This window comes from Mytilus edulis, chromosome 1 (assembly GCF_963676685.1).
Source record: "Mytilus edulis chromosome 1, xbMytEdul2.2, whole genome shotgun sequence".
Taxonomy (NCBI): Eukaryota; Metazoa; Mollusca; class Bivalvia; order Mytilida; family Mytilidae; genus Mytilus; species Mytilus edulis.
This window is the reverse complement of record NC_092344.1, coordinates 14,476,053-14,492,050: the sequence shown is the minus strand read 5'-3', so window position 1 is coordinate 14,492,050 and position 15,998 is coordinate 14,476,053. Positions and strand designations below refer to the sequence as shown.

Sequence of the window (15,998 nt, the reverse complement as noted above, 5' to 3'; positions counted from 1 at the left end):
TCCACTGTGCGCTGTCTGAAGATTATACAAGAGGTCTCATGAATTAATATAGTAGTGCATTTATTCAGATTTTGTTAATAAATTGGATTTTCTTGGACAAAAAAGTTCATGTACACTTGTTTCATAGTAAAGTGTAGCCATGCAAAGTACATGTTTAAAAACATAACTGTTCTGCCTCGTCATAACACATTGCAGGGACATCGAAATACCAGGCGTCTGTCTATGTGTCTTATAGCAATATCTCTTCGAGTTTTATAATAGTGAATGAGCAATTATTTTTTTTAAAGTTATGCCCCTTTGAAATTTAAATTTATGGAAAATGGCCTTGTTAGTGCTCTCTTAGGTACAATTCTTGCTAGATTTTTATAGGATATTGAATTTGAAGTATTATATGATTTTAAGACTACAGGAATTTTTGGCTTATTTTGTTGACTTTCTAATAAAATACCTATGCATCAAAAACATTTACTTTCAAGAAGTTGAAATTGGTGTGTTTCTATTTCTTTGTTATATACTTTATTCCATTTTGATAGTTACTGGTACACAGGCTGTTAATATAGCTTAATTTCACAGCTACAAGAATAGATTATTCCATGTATACAGATGATTAGAGTGTTCAGGCCATCAACATGATCAATCATCATTTATTTTTCTCTTTGTTAACTACAAGCACTGCTATAGCTGTTATACAATTGTAATAAAACATCATTGAATGGTCAAATAGTAAATTATGGATGAGAATTTGTGTCTATCACGTTTCCTGTCAGGATCAATAATTGTTCCTTCGATAGCAATTAGTTCTTCCATTAACGGTGGACATGGTTGGTTATTGATTGATTGATTTACATTTATATTAAAAGATTAGGGTAAATTGTGCTTATGCTGTCAGATCTGAGACAATGATCTGATGAAAAATGATCAAGGAATTATAAAACAGGACTATAGACAGTCAAATGGAATTCAAATATTTGGAATGCTTTGACAATTTCTTTATGTAAATGTCCTATCCTTTTTTGATGAATTTTTATGAGATGCTGCCTTGAGTTTTATCTTCCTTTTTCTGTGGTGTAGTTAAACATTTATTGATCAAGCTGGACATTTATAGCTCAGAAACAATGTCTTATACGGAAATGCTTTAGCTTTGTATCCATGGTATTACCATAGTACAGATTCATACTTCTACGTATCAGATTACATTGTTTATCTTTTCTTAGTAGCCTTTTGTTTTCATGTCCCTGAGCACTTTAAATTTGTAATTGAAGATCATCATGCAGAAGCGATATTGGAAAATTTACCTCTATTTGAATACAAAAGCATTACTCAGCTTTCTTTTAATTACATTTAAAATCCATTTCTACATATTGTTTTAAACTATAATACATTTTAAAGTAGAAATATTGAATCAATAAATTGATGTTGCCCCTCTTCAAAGTAATTGAGATTTGCATTTGAATTAACCTAACAGTTGATCAGATTGATTTAACTATACTGAAGTAATTAATAGTTGCTTAGAATTGCTTGAGGGCATGTGGTTTTCAACAACCAATTGACTTAATTATCAAAGAGAACATTGAGATAAACATGATGGGGAAAAACAGTTTTGTACTGATTTAAAAAGACTGGTTCTGACTTTAAAAAAAGTTGTATTATTCATTTTATTGTTTAACTAGAAGAAAGCTCTCTATTTCTGACTTTCTTTTTTTATTTGCTGGTTTGTTGTTCCAGAGTTATTCAGTTAAGAGACATTTAGATAGATTTTCACATATTGTACCATAATTTGGCTTTGCTTGTAATCTTTTACATAATTGTTGAAATTAGATACCATAACCATTTTTTTTTACGATAGGTCATTCCATTGGACTGAACCGTTAAATAAATAAAAGACATTTTTGAAGTATCATGCATTAACTCTAGTATGATTGCAATTGAATTAAATTAAAACAAGGTATTAAAAGATGTAGATTCATTTTTGATTTTGAATATTTCCAAAAGCCTGCTCATTTAAAGAATGGCAGCTTCATTCCTTGTGCAAATGTATATATATATGCTGTATGAAAGGAAGTTGACTGTCTGACTTATATCCATTGCCCTTGACCTAATTCTCATGGTTTGCTGACTGCTTAAAGACTGTTTTATAAATTTGCTAGAAGCACAATACAGACTCCTTAAAACCACTTTATATAAAATTGAAAGCAAGCTTTTAGTTATTCTCAATCTGCATATAAAATTAAAACCTGCTATCATTTAATATAAAGGGGGGGAGTGTATTAATGTTGTAAGCATGAAATGCCCAGTGAGTAGATTTAATATCAATACCTGTTGTTACTATAAATTACAGGAAGGATTTATGGCACAGTTCATCAGAGTTTGATGAAAGAACATCAGGGTGACCTTCAACCTGGAACTGTTGTAGTACTCAGACAGGTAGGTTAAATAACAAAGAACATCAGTGTGACCTTCAACCTGGGGCAGTTGTACTCAGATCGGTAGGTTGAATAACAAAGAACGTCAGTGTGACCTTTAACCTGGGGCAGTTGTACTCCACAGGTAGGTTGAATAACAATGAACATCAGTGTGACCTTCAACCTGGGGCCGTTGTACAAAGACAGGTAAGTTTAATAACAAAGAACATCAGTGTGACCTTCAACCTGGAACTGTTGTTGTACTCAGACAGGTAAGTTTAATAACAAAGAACATCAGTGTGACCTTCAACCTGGAACTGTTGTTGTACTCAGAAAGGTAGGTTGAACAACAAAGAACATCAGTGTGACCTTTAACCTTGGGCAGTTATACTCAGACAGGTATGTTAAATAACAAAGAACCTCAGCGTGACCTTCAACCCCAAACTGTTGTTGTACTCAATCTGGTAGGTTGAATAACAAAGAACATCAGTGTGACCTTCAACCTGAAACTGTTGTTGTACTCAGACAGGAATGTTGAACTACAAAGAACATCAATGTGACCTTTAACCTTGAACTATTGTTGTACTCAGACAGGTAGGTTGAATAAGAAAGAACATTAGTGTGACCTTCAACCCCGAACTGTTGTTGTACTCAATCAGGTAGGTTGAATAAGAAAGAACATCAGCGTGACCTTCAACCTGGAACTGTTGTCCTCAGACATGTAGGTTGAATAAGAAAGAAGTTCAGTTGTGTTCAGAATAGATCATTCTTAAATTATTTTATCTCTGAAACAGCAAGGCAAGACTTTCTCAAATTTGATAATAGATAATAGATATTTTGAATAAGCTAAGAACTATCAAATTGAAATCTGCTGCGCATGAAAAAGTTTTCTTTTTCTTTGATACTGCAGGAAATCAAATAGGAACAACATCTCTATACACAGAAAATGATACCCTTAAAGTTGAATAGACAAACTTTGAGATGTTCAACACCAGAAAAGTTTGTCAAATTAGTGCCATTATGATGTCATTTATCAAGCCTGTATCCCTACCCGGCATTGTTAAAGTTCATCAGGTGTCTTAGTGATGGTCATTATGCATGATAAACTAGGAAAAGGGTTGTTTCATAGGTACTTGAAAACAGGAAAACCAACAACCTGTACAAAAAACAAGAAACACATATGAAGGACACCAACAAATGACAGCCACTGAACAACAAGCTTGTTGTCTTCAAATTTCATTTCATTTGAAAGACTATCATCATTATTTTTGAAAGATTTTTTTTGCATATATTTTGATACCTAGCTTAACATTCTTAAACACTTTAATATTAAAAAAAATTGTTTATTGAGAAATGACTATTAACAAGAAGAAAAGGTCACAATACTATATTCTTTAATAGTCAAATTATAATTCCTCAGTTTTTTGCATTTATTATATGACATATCATTCCAAACAAAGTCCTGTTAGTTTTCATGTAAGGTGACAAACTTAGACAAGCTGTCACAATGAAACAAGCTTTGTAATTATCCATACCAGAAAATTTCGACTCTATGGATTGGTTTTAAACTAAACCGGATTACAACAGTAAGACTTTCTACTCTTATTATGTCTTGTCCCATTTGTAACATTAATAGGTGAATAAATCATAACCACTTTATTTCAAAGACACAATTTAAGATACCCTAGTGTGGCTTGAAAGATATATATGCCAATCATAGAAATTAAAGAAAGGACAAAACTGTAGACTATTTATATAGTTTGTTGAAAGACAATACAACCGTATATCATAACATACGAGGATGAATGGATAAATTATGAAAACAACTGTGAAAATAAATTAATAATATTTCCAAATTGTCACAATAAATCTTTATACTCTTCCAATAATGGCTGACAGTAATGTATTGTTTCTATGGATGACTTTAACAAATCCATTTGTTAACATGTACAGCTTTTAAGGTATTTTGTTTTACAAAGATCAATAGATGAGAAGACTTCCTGACGAGTAGTAATTTGTTCTTTCTTAACTTTGAAGCATATTTTTTTACATTTAAATTATGATTTAAAATTGCATGCTAGGTTTTAATTAAGTTGGTGATAATGGTATAATAATACAGTTTCAGCTTTACTATTTCTTCATGAACACATTTCAAAACAGAATGCACAAGATACTGAACAATGCAGATTTTAATTTTCTAGTGCTTGTTTTGTGGAAATTAATAATATATCTATACAACCAGCAGTAAAAAAAATTCTTTGAACTTAAAACAAAAAATAGAAAAATTACATAAGATTATGCCAGTTGGTGAATTGGATCTTTGAATTGACAGAGAATTTTAACCTTCACTGAAAAGAAATGCTAAAACAGGGCCGTAACTACCTATGAGGCAGGGGACTGCCTCCCCTGAATTTTCTACACCAAATTTTTTTTTTTGAAGTAATAAAATGAAATACAAGTATTGACAATATGTTCACTCAGAAGTTAAATTTATATTATGAACAACACAATTTATAGTTTTAACAGTGTTATTATGATATGTGATATATCTGTCATTTTCCTGATTTTGATCGATAGTGAACTGTTTTTCAGTATTATTATTTTTTCTGTTATTCAGTATTCGTACGAGAACACATATGAACTTTGCTTTCGACAATTTTGAATAAAACTTAACTATTCACATTTATTTAGGGGCTCAATTAAGCAGAGGAAGTTCCCTTTATATTGTGAATCTTTTATGCTATCGGAAATTCGTTACCGGCTGAATCAGCTGTTGGATCATTTTTTTAACGTCTCCTGATCGTACGAGAACATTTTGGTATGCCTTAGAAGTTAGACACTCCCATTCCTTGTAGAAGGGACTTTCTATACTAAGTATATACTATTATAGAAAGTCCCTGGTTGTAGTTATATACATGTCTGTTAAGCTTTCAACAATATTGAAATTCAAGGTCCTCAATAAAAAAGATATCTTGTGTTTTATGATCTCAAGTTGCTTTATATGTTTTTTCTTTAACTTATCAGTTTGATTTTTTGATCTTTGATCTTTAAATACAGATAATAATTGTTTGCATAAAAATTGCTTCCAGGGTCCAGCAATACAATTTCTTAAAGTATGGAAATCAAAGGAAAACGGGTTAAGCAACTGATTTTATTGAGAAAAAAATCTGCGGTCACAGTGTATTTAATGCTAATAATTACAGGTTAAAGTACGGCCTTCAAGACGGAGCCTTGGTACACCCTGAACAGCAATCTCAGCTTCTTTTTGCATAAAAATTGTTTCCAGGTTCAAGCTATACTGATGTAAGGAAATCGAAGGAAAACGGTCATTTTTAGCCGTTTTACTAAGAGAGAAAAAAAACCCAAACCCCCCTCAATCGCCGGCCCCAAAACCCCTGCCTCCCCTGAATTCGAACCCTAGTTACGGCCCTGTGCTAAAAAATAAGGAGTTTGCACTTGCATAATAGCAGGGGTGCAAAAATATGACTGTTTTGATTTGTCCTGGAATAGTACTAACAGTATGACAGGGAGCATGATCATTGGTACAGTGTAGAAAAAATGCAACAATATTCTGGCAAAATTAGGATCAGTATTAAAGTTCATAGGTCCTCCTTATGAGAATTTTTTTTCCAAAAAATTTACAACCCTTTCACCACTAACCAGAATGGTCCATATTTGGGAAAGTGTAAGGAAAAATCTATTTCATAGATACCATCTAGAGGCCTGTAACTTCTAGAAAAATTGACACAATACTTCAGATATACAAGAGACATGAAGGAAAAGAAATACTCAGTTACTGAAAGCTAAACTATGCTAAAATAAATCAGGTCAATGCTATTGACATAAAACCTTGTTTTTTTAACTCATTATACTCTCTTTATATGCTAAAAAGTAATTGGTGATAACAAAATCCTGAACAAAACTATTCTCCAGAAATAAATTGTTCTGTTATTGAAATCCCAAATGTCATTGCGGGATAAGACATGAGTTGGCATGTTACACACTGATAAATGAAGTCATAGCAACAGCAACATCTTTATAGAAAATTGTCAGTCAAGATAGAACTTCATTTGTTTTCTGGGTTTTGTTGTTGTTTTCAAGAACAAGAAGTAAATTTGTAAAGATTCTGGAATGAATTTACTTCAAGTCATTATCAGAGATTTTTTTTTTATCACCCCTCAATAAAAAACACTTTAGATTATGATTAAACAAAACGTGCATTAAGAAAGAGATTAAAACTAATTTTACTTCTTGTGCAATTGATTTTAGACCATATATAACCTGTAAAACTTATCAGAATTGCTTTGGTAAATAGAAATCATTGTGATATTAGATTTCCTATAAGAAAACTTAATTAAATGCCAGCATATACTTCTTAATATTAAGTTTGAAGTCTATTGTAAATGAAGTTAACCAGAAATCTGAATAATGCTCTTATTTATAGACAAAGCCCAACAAATCGACTTGTCTTCTTTATTAGATAGTATAAATAAAAATAGACATTTTCTTTATTTGATTGATTTTTCAGTGCATTTCTGGAAATATTTTAATTAATTATCTTGGCAACGAAAAGTTTCCATCAATACTATTTAGATATGACAATGATTGCTTTTGTTGTTGCAGCCATTTAAATTTATCTTGAAAATCAGTCACTTACATGTTTTAAATGAAATTAGTTGATAGGGTTACAAATCGTGACTGATCATTGTGTTAATTTTAGAATAAAAGTTACATAACGTAATGGCAAAAGAAGTTGCTGTTTTGTACAATGATGGTTTCTAATCATCAGATATTATGTAAGAGGCATCTAACTTTTCACTGCAGATAGATTTTTGAAAGCCCATCTAAATATTGTAAACAAACTATTCTGACATAATGTAATACATGTAATATAAAATCAATGTAAGATTCAAACTTGGTAATAACATGGTTGTTTAATTGTACATATCAGAATAGATTCATGCAGATTATACATGTTTGCAGTGCAATCTTGAACCTTAGTACTGAAAAACTTCCTTTCAATCTATTTCAAAGCCAAGGCAGGTTTGAGAATAAATAAACAAATCAATAAGAAAGCAACCAAACAACACAAAAAAATAAAATAATCTTGAGGTCAACATAGGGTCTTTAACAAACGACAGGTATCCATTGGTTCTCAATTACTGATAGACTTTGATAGTTTTTATACGACCGCAAAATTTGAAAAAATTTTCGTCGTATATTGCTATCACGTTGGCGTCGTCGGCGTCGTCCGAATACTTTTAGTTTTCGCACTCTAACTTTAGTAAAAGTGAATAGAAATCTATGAAATTTTAACATAAGGTTTATGACCACAAAAGCAAGGTTGGGATTGATTTTGGGAGTTTTGGTCCCAACAGTTTAGGAATTAGGGGCCAAAAAGGGCCCAAATAAGCATTTTCTTGGTTTTTCGCACTATAACTTTAGTTTAACTTTAAGTAAATAGAAATCTATGAAATTTTGACACAAGGTTTATGACCACAAAAGAAAGGTTGGGATTGATTTTGGGAGTTTTGGTTCCAACAGTTTAAAAATTAGGGGCCAAAAAAGGGCCAAAATAAGCATTATTCTTGGTTTTCGCACAATAACTTTAGTATAAGTAAATAGAAATCAATGAAATTTAAACACAAGGTCTATGACCACAAAAGGAAGATTGGGATTGATTTTGGGAGTTGAGGTCCAAACAGTTTAGGAATAAGGGGCCAAAAAGGGGCCCAAATAAGCATTTTTCTTGGTTTTCGCACCATAACTTTAGTATAAGTAAATAGAAATCTATGAAATTTAAACACAAGGTTTATAACCATAAAAGGAAGGTTGGGATTGATTTTGGGAGTTTTAGTCCCAACAGTTTAGGAATAAGGGGCCCAAAGGGTTCAACATTAAACTTTGTTTGATTTAATCAAAAATTTAATAATTGGGGTTCTTTGATATGCTGAATCTAACTGTGTATGTAGATTCTTAATTTTTGGTCCCGTTTTCAAAGTGGTCTACATTAAGGTCCAAAGGGTCCAAAATGAAACTTAGTTTGATTTTAACAAAAATTGAATCCTTGGGGTTCTTTGATATGCTGAATCTAAAAATGTACTTAGATTTTTAATTATTGGCCAAGTTTTCAAGTTGGTCCAAATCGGGGTCCAGAATTAAACTTTGTTTGATTTCATCAAAAATTGAATAATTGGGGTTCTTTGATATGCCAAATCTAACTGTGTATGTAGATTCTTAATTTTTGGTCCCGTTTTCAAATTGGTCTACATTAAAGTCCAAAGGGTCCAAAATTAAACTAAGTTTGATTTTAACAAAAATTTAATTCTTGGGCTTCTTTGATATGCTGAATCTAAACATGTTCTTTGACTTTTTATTATGGGCCCAGTTTTCAAGTTGGTCCAAATCAGGATCCAAAATTATAATATTAAGTATTGTGCAATAGCAAGAAATTTTCAATTGCACAGTATTCAGCAATAGCAAGAAATCTTCAATTGCACAGTATTGTGCAATAGCAAGAAATTTTCCATTGCACAGTATTGCGCAATAGCAAGAAATCTTCAATTGCACAGTATTGTGCAATAGCAAGTATTTTCAATTGCACAGTATTGCGCAATAGCAAGAAATATCTAATTGCACAATATTGTGCAATAGCAAGAAATTTTTTAATTGGAGTTATCTTTCTTTGTCCAGAATAGTAGTTGAATCAACTTAAATCATTGTTTTATACAATATACAATGTATATTCACTTTTACTACCAACTGATAAATTAAAACAATCTTTACCATTCAGTGATAACAAGCACTTTTTTTACATTTTAATATTTTATGATGTATTTAAATGAGTAGTTATTGTTGCAAACTCCATTAGAAATTTGAATTGAGATCAGTTTTGGAATAAGGGAAAGGGGGATGTGAAAAATATATTCAACAGCATAGTGAATTGCTCAAAGGCAAAACAAAAATTTTAAGTTCATTAGAACACATTCATTCTGTGTCAGAAACCTATGCTGTGTCAACTATTTAATCACAATCCAAATTTAGAGTTGAATCCAGCTTGAATGTTGTGTCCATACTTGCCCAAACCGTTCAGGGTTCAACCTCTGCGGTCGTATAAAGCTGCGCCCTGCGGAGCATCTGGTTTTGAGAGGATTAATATTCAACAGCATAGTGAATTGCTCAATGGCAAAAAAAATATTTTAAGTTCATTAGACCACATTCATTCTGTGTCAGAAACCTATGCTGTGTCAACTATTTAATCACAATCCAAATTTAGAGCTGAATCCAGCTTGAATGTTGTGTCCATACTTGCCCCAACTGTTCAGGGTTCAACCTCTGCGGTCGTATAAAGCTGTGCCCTGTGGAGCATCTGGTTGAATGTAGGTCCATAGTTTGAAACAACCATAAGGGAAATTTTTCACAGTTCTCAACTTTTGTTTAGTCAAACCTTTTTAATTTGAAGTTCATGAGTCAATTTCACAATAAAACTTATAGCTAAGAATGATCCTAAGCCATCAACAATGCAGTATAAAGATCTATTGTAGTCATGTTCCCTATGATATGATCTTTCTAATTTAAATGCCAAATTAGATTTTTTACCCCAATTTCACGGTCCACTGAACATAGAAAAGATAGTGCGTGTGGGGCATCCGTGTACTATGGACACATTCTTGTTTTCTTATATACCGGTATATATTTCTATTTATAAAACAAGGGATAGTATACTTGGAATGTTTCATATGATTAAAAGTAATGAATGATAATATAATTAAAACCAATTTGTCTTTTCAGGTTAGCATGATAAGTCCAACAACCAGAAACCACTATCTGAATGTCACTCCAGCCAATGTTGTTGTTATTTATAGCAACACATCAAATGGATTGAGAACCATAAGAAATATAGAAAAAAATACATCCTTAAACTCAGTACTTCACCAAGTGGAACCTTATATCAGTGAAGATAGTAATATCCGAAGGAGATCTGGAATAAATCTGACCAAAACCCCATCAATGGCATCATTTCCATGTGGTCAAGGAAATATGTCTACACCTGGTTCCTTGCCAAACAATGGCAGACATGGAAATATGTCTACACCTAACTCTATCACAATACAACTTGGACAAGGAAATATATCTACACCTAGTTCAATCTCAAACAAATTTGGACAAGGAAATATGGCTACACCTGGTTCAATATCAAGCAAATTTGGACAACAAATTACACCTTCCTTCTCAAACAAATGTGGACAAGGAAATTTATCTACGCCTGGTTCTATTCCAGACAATTCTAGAAATATAATAAACAGCAGTAACTTAGCAAGATCAGATCAGACAGGAAGCAGTATGTGTGTGACAACTCCAAAACTAACTCATAATCCTGCTGTACATACTCCAACAATTCAACAGAATTCTTCTAATCAGACACCTCAGAGGCCACAAAGTTCAAACAAGTTTAAATTTGTGAAAACACCAAATATATTGAACACTGGTTGTAATTCGGTACAGAGAGCTGGAAGTCACACAGCTCAGTCAAATAACACAGGAAGTCACATAGCTCTGACACCAAATTTAAACAATAGCCAAATAACGGCAAAACCGTCAGTGACAAATAATATGAACATAACCCCATCTGTTAACAGTAGAGTTCCCAATACACCAGTTTCTATAAATCAAAATTTACAAAACTTAAATCAAGCTTCATCTTCAATAAGCTTGACACATGCATATGATGAAAGAAAAATTAGTGAGAAGCCTTATTTCAGTAGAAATCTGTGTTCAACAGACTTTAATTCTAACAAGATTGGCCATGACAGTACCCCTCTTGAAGTGAGAAACACAAATGCATGCAATAATTACGAAAGAAATGTTCCCAATGTACCTATTAAATCTGGTAATACTGTAAAGCAGGCATCAAATAGTGAAACTACTGAATGTAGTGCTAGTCCATCAGTAAAAAATGGTTTCCGGTTTAAATCATCAAATCGGACTCAAGTGTCAGCTGATATATGTAAAACTACAGACACTCATATGACAGTAAAGTCGAAGGCTATTACTACCAAGAATGTATTGAAACATGTTAGAGATCCACCCAGACCATGCTTTGAAGTTGATTCCATGTGGCATGATGGTGAGTCCTTATTTAAATGTACAATTTAACTGTGCACAATTTTCTGATTTAAAAAAAAAATGATATATGTAAAGTTATTTTAGATTTACTTTACTTTTGATTTTATTTTTTAAATATGATCAGTTAGAAAAAGGGACCAAAAGAAATGATCAATATACTTAAGCAGCCACATCCTGTGAATGTTGATGAAAAAGTAACGTAATAGGTCAAGGTAAACAAAACAATTTACAGGACATATTATTGTGTACTGTTGTCCATTCGTCCATCGTCAAGACTTGTCAGACAACATCGCAAATAGATTTCATTTAAAGCCTGAAGAAAAGCTAAAAAGGTGATGGGTGTATCATGTGTTCATGGTGCAGCTCTTTATTAAATATATTTCAATTAACTAAGAACTTAGTCTTAATATTGATAGTGTATATATATATATAATTGGGTATTTCTTCAACAGGCAAAATAAAGGTACATGTTGTCTAAATAATCAGAATGTCTATACAGGTTACATGTACAATATTCCAAGCTCCAAATTGCCCAAATTAAAAAAAACTTTGAATTACCATTTATATCAGACCATAAAAGATTATCAATTGATTGTTGACTACAAATTTGCTATAAAAGGACTGGACAAAACACAATAATGATACTGTTATGGCTGTATCAAAGTATACAGTTACTTAATTAGCAGCTAAAAGTACTTCAACTGTCCATCTCACCCCATCTCACCGGCTAAGTTGTTTGTCTTATCTCACTTTAAATTCTGATTTATAGTCCAATTTCTCAATTTAGTCCTCAAAATCTCTCTTTTAGTGTCTTGTGATAAATATTTACTCATGACTGTCATGTGATAAATATTTACTAATGACTAGGGAAGCATTAGTATTGTTTGTCACATTAAATCCTATTTACTTTCCAAGCTAAGTAATCCAATATCTAGCACAAATCATGTGCAAGCAACCATTTTATTTCAAAACTTGATTAACTGCATCTACCCACATGCTAGATATCTGATACTGAACAATTCTCCAAAGCTTTTACAAACTTTTTTATTACTGATTTAGTATGGGATAATCATATATATCTATTATTTTATAGGAGTCAATATTGTAGTTACATCTTATAATGTACAAAAATCTCTATGGAATTTATCAATATTTCACAAGTCAGGTATTTCTGGTAGTAATATTTTGTCTGCTTTTACAACTTTACCCTAGAGAAGTGAAAAATTTGTCAGAGAAACAGATTTATGCACGACATTGTGTGACTATTATAATGGTTGACAAGAATTTATATCTCTCAGGAATTTCCACAACTTCATGAGAGCCTTGTTCATACTCTCTGTCTTACTTTCTTGTTTTTTAAAAGAAAACTCATTTGGTGAGGGATTAATTAGATTTGTCTGGTCAGGCAATGAATGGTGTACAAAAGAAAGCTACCAAACTTAGTAAATAGAATAATTTCCTGATTGAAAAGGTTTACCGTTCGAATTATAGAATATGGTTGTTAGCATTTACGTCATTTGTTCATCATACCACATCATATTTTTATATAGTTGTAAATCAGTGTAAGAAAAATTATTATAAAGAATTATGATTTTTTTTTTTGGTACATGAAGTTTAACTTTCATGCCTTTTGGTAGGAAAACAATTACCATACGTCTATTTGATTATGTAAATAAAGTCAAATGTAACTTTTTTGGGCTGAGCAATATTCACTTCAATACTTAACTGGTGTACATGTAGATACATTTCAAGTTAAAACTGTGCAACTGCATAACATTCAACAGGTACATGGTGTTTGATGTAAATGACTAATGGGGATGTAATCCATTTATATACATATTGTCGCATTAGAGTCAAAAATGGGAAAGTAAGGATTTTATGTTCATGTTTATGTTGGTGAAAGGTTTGGACTTTTCATTATCATCTATATATCTTTGTAGAACATAAGCGTCCTCATAGCCATAAACCACACTCAAGTTATTTTTCTGCCTACAAGTAATTTAGTCATGATGATGCATTGTATATTTGAATTGCAGGTGAAATTTACATGCTTTATTTGTTTTATTGATGTTTTATGTATATAATCTTTTATCCTTTTATTTCAGATTTAAGTGATGATCTGTTGTCCCAGCTGTCAGATGAAATGATGTAGAAAAAGAGACATTCATAATTTGATTTGTGGTCTGGAACAGTAACCTTGAAAGAAAATAGTGCTTCAAGAAGATGCTGATTTATGAAAATATAAACTAACTGTTATTTAAAAACAATTCTGTTGAGGGGCACTAAAATATGTACTCATGCATGCAAAAAAGATTCAAATTGCTTTTTTTGGAACATTTGAAACTATTAAAATTATGAGTCTGTAGCTAAAAGATGAAATATGTGTTTAAACAGTGTGATTAAATAAAATAACAATTTCAATAATAATGTAAATTCAATATTTATTGTGTGCTTAATTTATTGTGATTTCAGGAAAATCTCCATACAGTTAAATGTTTAACATATTTTGTTATTGCTGTTTAAAACAGTTGAAAACCAAGAACATTTTAGACATTTAAACACTAGATTCGTTTTAAACTACTGCCTCTTGTGGCATAGAATAACTGAACACAATGAAAATCTTTTCTTAGATACTGTGAAGTCAGAAATTATTGCGTGCATTTATAATTGCGATTTTATAATATTAGACTAAAAGGGGGTTTTAACTTTTGGGATATTGAGAAAAATCCTGTTTAATTTGTATTAAAACATTCAAAATGCCAGTTTAAATAATTGCGGCTATAATCCTGAAGCATTATTTGCAATAATAAAACATAGCAATAATTTCTGAATTTACAGTAGTCTTTTCCAGTGGATATACATTTGATTTCTGAATCGATATACTTGATTCTATATTTCAATATACTTGATTCTATATTTCAATGCTAGATTACATTCACTTACATAGAGAAGAAGGTGTACTGCAATCATGTGAACTATTTTCTGATCAAAAGGGCAGTCATTTTTGTTTGAAGATACTAAGATTTTTTGTGACCTCATTTTCATGTTTCTTAGATATTAAAAGCCATAGGTTAACTATATTTGGTGAATGGAATAATTGTTAGGTGTAAATGTGTCTGTCATGTATCAAAAACGACAAAAGGTCAACTATATATTTGGTGTATGGACGGATTTTAAGGTGTACATGTATGTTTGACAGGGTTCTTTTGACCTTGAACTTATTGTCATTGATCATTGATATAATATTAAGCTTATGTGATACCTGCAGTAAAACCTTTTTTATAAGACTTTCAACATTAAATCAATCCTGGTCAGTACAGATGCTTTTTATTTTTACAGATATTTCAGTGTGTATGCTCTTGTTTATGTTTAAATCATAAATAAATGTATCATTGTTATTAAAGAAAAATCATAATAATTATTAATGTTTATACTTACAGGAATTTACTGTTATCATTATTGACAGGAACATGATGATGCAGGCTTATTTCATGTGAAGTTTATTTCAGGTTAATATTAATTGGCAACTATCATCTCATGTAAAAGAGGCTTAATTAATTTTACAACCATGGCTATTTTTGAGAGCATAATTCTCTCTGCCTGTCACAAGTTTAGTTTCAAGATGATAATTTGAGTACTGCTTGACTGAAATCTTTTAAAATTTGGAACAATGTTATGGACCATGAAATATGGGATATAAGTATAAGTATACTGTTCCAACTAGGGTTAAAATGTGCTATATGAGAATATGATAGTTATTTCTAAAAAATAATATTCATGGCACTTATCTTCATCTCAAGATGACTGCCACCATAAGATAAGGAATTACAGAAAACTTAATGAGGAATTCTTATAACAAATAATTATTGCTCTACTGATGAATGGTTAGAGAGATCTTTCCTGTTACTTGCTGTTATATATGAGCATTGGTTGTTTAAATATATCTACAAGTTCATTTTTCATTTTTCATTCCTTATCTCTATTTTTACTGAAGTTTTCTACTTTCACATTTCTATTTTAAAAATTACTATCTGCATTTGATATGGATACTAGTCTTCAAGCAAAAGAGAACTACTGGTTTTCATTTCTGTGTAAGTATGCCCTGTAATTTGTCATGCATGTAAATGTAAAGTTAAAGGAGAGCTACAAAAATGGGGGACAAATAAACCATGTTTCAAAGTCACAGGCTTTGTCAAAAATTTAACATCAGATTAATGAATAATAATATGTTGTGCACAAAAAAATTTCAATTGCTATTATTAGATGTTCAAAGCACAAATTTTTCACATAACAATGATCCCACATATGGTTTATTGTTGGCCGGATTTTTATTTCTCAATCTTTAATTTTTAGTGCAAATTTTTATTGAAGGGTTTGTCTTGTTAATTTCATTAGTTCACACATACTGTAATTTCCATTTAACCTATTGCTTTACTGGTTGTCAGTGTCAACTTAAAAAACTCATCTGAA

General features: G+C 31.4%; 1 protein-coding gene across 1 annotated transcript in view; it reads left to right on the top strand.

Moving 5' to 3' along the window:
- LOC139510435 (putative uncharacterized protein DDB_G0282133) overlaps positions 1-13,952 on the top strand; it is a 29,395-nt gene extending 15,443 nt beyond the window's left edge. The window contains exons 6-8 of the mRNA XM_071297021.1: positions 2,339-2,424; positions 10,194-11,529; positions 13,634-13,952. Coding sequence (XP_071153122.1) covers positions 2,339-2,424; positions 10,194-11,529; positions 13,634-13,680 — 1,469 coding nt within the window. The 3' untranslated portion in view covers positions 13,681-13,952. The remainder of the gene's footprint in view (positions 1-2,338; positions 2,425-10,193; positions 11,530-13,633) is intronic.
- Positions 13,953-15,998: the final 2,046 nt, after the last annotated feature.